Source organism: Lipomyces doorenjongii, assembly GCF_038497915.1.
Source record: "Lipomyces doorenjongii strain NRRL Y-27504 unplaced genomic scaffold V1508scaffold_228, whole genome shotgun sequence".
In the NCBI taxonomy this organism is placed as follows: Eukaryota; Fungi; Ascomycota; class Lipomycetes; order Lipomycetales; family Lipomycetaceae; genus Lipomyces; species Lipomyces doorenjongii.
In genome coordinates, this window is record NW_027118295.1 from 1 (window position 1) to 4,937 (window position 4,937).

The window sequence follows — 4,937 nt, forward strand, 5'->3', positions numbered from 1 at the left end:
ATATCCGCCAACTTAAAATGCGGCGGATATTTATTCGAGGCGGATAATTTGGCGGATAGAATCCGCCAATATCCGCCATCCGTCACAGCCCTGCTTATCAGCTTCTGGAGAAAAATGCAGACGCTTCAATGCATTTTCTATTTCGGACTGATTTAGGTGGATTTCGACTAATTGGAGCTCCTCGTCTTCTTGACCGCATACCGTTCTCCGTCGTGTCGAGTGACCTGATTGGCCTGATTGACTCTGCCAAATCTCTTCATAATGTTCTTTCTTCCGTTAATAGACCGGTCGATCGATTTTTTACTTGGACGAGCCATGGCGAAATTGTAAAGCTGGTTGAGGTTGAGACTCGTTCTGTTTGTTTATGAATTGTCAATGTCGCGTTTGATGCGACGCGCTGCCAGACGTTTCCTCTTTAGGTATTACGTATGCCTAAAAAAGAAAATACAGGTTAACCTAATTGGGAAGGTAGGGTAATTACTGACTGGCCATAATTTTATTTTTCCATAGTTAAGGTCCAATGTACCCCAGGATTTATTACAGCACAAATTTGTCAATTTGCAAAATAACAGCAAATAAATAGCCCAACTAATAGTTATCCACTTAATTAACGTATTATTTCAATGTCAGTTTGGTAAACGCAAATGCAGTGACGTTATTAATGTAGAGGGTACAGTTGCGGGCCTAACCTGGATGCACCATACTCGTCAAAACAGGCAACAGGGTTAGGAAAAAAAGTCGGGACATTTGGGGAGAAATAATCAAGAATCACCACATGTGCCGTTTCCAATTCCTGACGGGTAAATTGGATAACCCTAACCTTCTCGTGCCATAGGTGTTTCCATAACACCTGCCTCCTTTGATGATTTACCCCAATCCGTTCATGGAGAACTTATCTATCTATCGTCCATGTAACCTTCTTCACACCGAAGAGAAATTGTCGAGGTATCAGCCTGGTGGATATCATCCAGTCTGCCTTGGTGATACTTTCAAGGATGGCCGCTACAAAGTACACCACAAACTAGGCTGGGGCGGCTTTTCCACAGTCTGGCTTGCAAAGGACAGAAAGTATGCTTGCAGAATGTGAGATGCATCTTGTACTTGCTGATTAATTAAAGGCGCAAGCAATGGGTTTCGATGAAAATCATGACAGCCGATAGCACGACCCAATCTCAAGAGCTTCGCAACTTGCAATCATTGGCAGGGCATGCCCAAGGAAGCCTCTGTTCCAAATATGTCGTCCAGTTACTTGACGAGTTCCTTCACCAGGGGCCTAATGGGACGCATCAGTGTCTAGTATTTGAATTACTTGGTCCTTCCGTTGATGCAGTTGTCGGGGATTATCATGAATCTGGAGACTACTTCGAGCCGGAAACTATTCTGAGACTGTCGGAACAGCTGTTGCAGGCCATTTCCTTTATACATGAGGCTGGCTATGCACATGGAGGTATGATGAGAGACAGTCATTTTATAGGGCCCCCGCCTTCAGTCGAGGCAAGTTTGCGGTTCATGTATGTAGCTGACATATAGCAGATATAAGCGGCAGGAATGTTGTCTTTACTTGCAACTATCTGTCGCAGTTGACAGAAAAACAACTCTTCAATGTCCTTGGGACCCCGGAACCGGAGGAATTGGCTCGACTAGATGGTAAGCCTTTGGACAAACGGTTACCCAAACATCTGGTAAAGACAGCAGGCTGGGATGACTGGATAGATGAAGATGATGAAGATCTTCGCATCATTGACCTGGGTGAGGCTTTCCTTCAAGGAGCTGAGCCTACAACGCTCGCCCAGCCTGGATCATTACAAGCACCGGAAACAATTTTCACAGACAGTTTTGACTATAGACTTGATCTATGGCGTGCAGGCTGTGTGGTGAGAACGCTTCGCTTGAGTTTTCAGAGAAGGATATTAACATCTGTGTCGGCAGATTTATTCATTCGTATTTGGCACAATTCCGTTTCAATACCTGGGGGACGTCGATGTGTTGGTTGCACAAATGATTGACTTCGTGGAGAAATTACCAACGGAATGGCAGCAAAAATGGGACAACACGCAACGTGACTCTGAATGTGCATGGGAACCCTTGACAAGTAAGTTTATCTGCAATTCATTGCTATTCTTTCCGAAAGCCAGGGAGTCATTCGACTTGGCATGAAAAATTCTACACTTCCTTGAATTGTGCCGAAGATCATATCTGACAGAGCTGAGTTTGTTAGGGAATGGCCAACTCTCGCAATCGAAATTGGAACAAAAATTTGATAAAAGAGTCCACGAACAAACCCTGAAGCCTCTCCTTCCAGTCATCCAGGGTTTGATGAGGTTCATGCCGTCGGATCGAATCTCAGCATCCCAGGCGCTTGATCTAATCAGATTCAAAAGTGACTGAGCAAAAAACAAAATGTCGAAAAGGCTAATGACAGAATGCAAGTCTTCGAATATGAATAAAACCTGCCAAAAAGAGTGATGATCTAACTTTCTGCTTCAGAGCACTGACAAACTGCGACCCTATGCTGACCTACTCTTAATTTTATATCGCTCTGCTTGCAACTTCGCAACGTCTGCAAGCCCGGTGTATCTTCCGAAAGAAGGTTTCCACGCCGACACGACGAATGCAATTTTCGTCGGATCTACCGACGAAAGCACTGATCCTATTTGTGCGTTGGTGAACCAGCGTGATACTGCGGTGATGCGCCACAATTTACGCCCAGATGGTATATGGCGCTGTCACAAAGTACAACTGGACTCGCGAGTCACTCAAGAGCACAGATGCAACTGGCAAGACATTTGGGATAGACACGTCTCGAGAAGAATTCGAATATGTCCCTCCTGCGAATTGGACAACTTAACAGAGAATCTGTTGAATCGGGCATGACATACATGATGAACAGAACCTGAGGACTCTATGAGCATACCAGAGACATGCAAAGGCATGACGGCATCATTATCCACAAATGGCCAAGGCAGCAAGAGATTATCTTCCTATTCCCGCGTCAGAAGCCTCAGTGGAAAGGCTGTTTAACTCGGGCCGAGAAACGACGAGGATTTTAATGTTGAAGGATAATATGTATATAGAATAGTTTGATATAACTGCAAACAGAACAATAAAATTCAGCGATAACCCTATAGACTTAGAAAAATCCTCGATATCGATATTGTGGACTTCCCCTGAACCCTTTTGTAAGCTGGCGCCAATTTATGTTCGAAATTATTAAATCCACTAATATCCTCATCCTCTTGCTGTTCCTCTTCCTTACTATGCCTCTTCCTCTTGACCTTGCTCTCCCTGACCTTGCTCTCCCTCTTGCTCGTCCTCTTCCTTCTCTTTGATGAAACTCACAAACCTATTGTGGGCAGTGCCATTCATGGCCAGCATAAGCGTTCCTAGATATCTACGAGCATCAAAAGGAATGATATGATCTGGGATGTCCATGATGTCCCATTCATCATCTGGAAATAAATCACTAACGTGAAGTCCGAGCGTGGGAGGAAGATGGTCACAGGTGTCTCCATTTTGAATCAAATCCTAAATAGTACGTGTATGTGAGAAGATTACCGTCCATACAATTAATCTGATGATAATACTCACGTATCTAGTGGGAATGCTATTCGGTCTCCAGACTTCAATGAAAGCTGTGTGCAGTTGCCCACCCCATTTGTGACTTCGGTAGACAAATGGAGCAATGCGGTTGAGTAGGAGGTTCGATTCCAGTGTCGCAGCCATACTCTCATCCATTAAAGCGATCTCAGCTTCCAAGTCTTGGATGTCATCATACTCAGCAGAAGGCACCTTGAATTGAGGCGATTCATTAACGCATGCTAATATTAAGACTTTAACACCTAAACCATGGATCCAAATATCTTTGTCACGACAGAGCTTCTTGTATCTCTCGCTAGCGCCAACCTCAACCACGACTGTCACCATTTTTTTACCTTTCCGAGATATGTACCACACTCCTCCATCTGGCTGTTTCACACATTTCGCAAAGGCACCATGAAAGCCACGCATTGTTGTAGATCCAAGAGGCACAATACTAAGTAATGATTGCGGACTGTGCGTAGAGAGATAAATTCTCAGCGTAAGTATTGATCTCGTTGTTGATCCGATACACTCCAGCTTCGTGGACATTACTGCTGCCACTATCGTATGACAAGGATGGATACAAACGAAAACAGTCAGCTACTGTCGTAGAAACAAATATACGTAGTAGACCAATACCTCTTCTCCCCTATAGTGCCGGATTCAGGATTTAATCCAGAAAATGCTTTCTCCAGTTGCAAATACTTGGAGTATGGCAGCTGAACATCTAATATCTGCTCCGGAGTATTACTTTTCAGAAGAGCTAGTGCCTTGTTATAGTCAGAATCCGTGTTATTCTCTCGCGCAGGAGAAACATTCTCTGACTCCGTAAATGACATCGTGCTTTGATATCTCAGTTGCCGGCAAGGTCGAATCTCTAGAACTGTCCAATTTAAGGCGTTTTCCTTGTTCTTCCGACTTATCTCTGCTGGGAGTACTGTTCCGCGTGAGATCGCTCTCACTCTTGAGACCCATAACCGGAATGTCGTACACAGCTTTTCTCTTGCCTGTTGTCGGTGACAGTTCCTGTTGGCTTGCTCTCATATTCTCTGGCTTAGCGTGATTAACCGCCGAAGTGGCGTCTGCTCGGCTGCAGCTAGAAGTTCGTGGTTCGTATCCGACGTAAACGACGTAATATGATAGTCTGACGTGTTGAGATACAGACACAACACGGGGTATATAAAAGTTCGGGGAGAAGGTGCGAAACCAGCCTATTCATCTGTCGGTCTTTTGGATTTGACTGGCAACAGCCTCGCTAGTACGACGTGACACCAACAACGCTGTTACGGGAAAGAAACACATCGTCACTATGACTGAAATATTTAAGCACAACTATTTATTAATTTTCGCATTATTTC

General features: G+C 44.4%; 2 protein-coding genes across 2 annotated transcripts; one reads left to right on the forward strand and one right to left on the reverse strand.

The window, feature by feature from the left end:
- The first annotated feature begins 788 nt into the window (after window positions 1-788).
- On the forward strand, window positions 789-2,538 carry V1508DRAFT_118871 (kinase-like protein). Its single transcript, XM_066935906.1, has 5 exons — window positions 789-1,068; window positions 1,119-1,447; window positions 1,534-1,874; window positions 1,930-2,092; window positions 2,219-2,538. Exons 1-5 carry the CDS (start codon window positions 863-865, stop codon window positions 2,386-2,388), a joined length of 1,209 nt encoding a protein of 402 aa, XP_066791971.1. The 5' UTR covers window positions 789-862; the 3' UTR covers window positions 2,389-2,538.
- A 535-nt stretch (window positions 2,539-3,073) lies between these two features.
- On the reverse strand, window positions 3,074-4,806 carry V1508DRAFT_443040 (uncharacterized protein). The gene is made up of 4 exons (XM_066942375.1): window positions 4,405-4,806; window positions 4,219-4,349; window positions 3,589-4,162; window positions 3,074-3,525 (listed from the first exon to the last, which is right to left on the reverse strand). Exons 1-4 carry the CDS (start codon window positions 4,621-4,623, stop codon window positions 3,256-3,258), a joined length of 1,194 nt encoding a protein of 397 aa, XP_066791972.1. The 5' UTR covers window positions 4,624-4,806; the 3' UTR covers window positions 3,074-3,255.
- Window positions 4,807-4,937: the final 131 nt, after the last annotated feature.

Bases quoted from the DNA above. Each gene is read 5' to 3' on its own strand.
- V1508DRAFT_443040 (XM_066942375.1), bottom strand. From the start codon at position 4,623: ATGAGAGCAAGCCAACAGGAACTGTCACCGACAACAGGCAAGAGAAAA. The intron at 4,350-4,404 runs GTCAGAGAATGT...GACTATAACAAG, and splicing joins AGCACGATGTCATTTACGGA to GCACTAGCTCTTCTGAAAAG. The intron at 4,163-4,218 runs GTATTGGTCTAC...TGTTTTCGTTTG, and splicing joins GGCACTATAGGGGAGAAGAG to TATCCATCCTTGTCATACGA.
- V1508DRAFT_118871 (XM_066935906.1), top strand. From the start codon at position 863: ATGATTTACCCCAATCCGTTCATGGAGAACTTATCTATCTATCGTCCA. The intron at 1,448-1,533 runs GTATGATGAGAG...GACATATAGCAG, and splicing joins GGCTGGCTATGCACATGGAG to ATATAAGCGGCAGGAATGTT. The intron at 1,875-1,929 runs GTGAGAACGCTT...CTGTGTCGGCAG, and splicing joins TATGGCGTGCAGGCTGTGTG to ATTTATTCATTCGTATTTGG.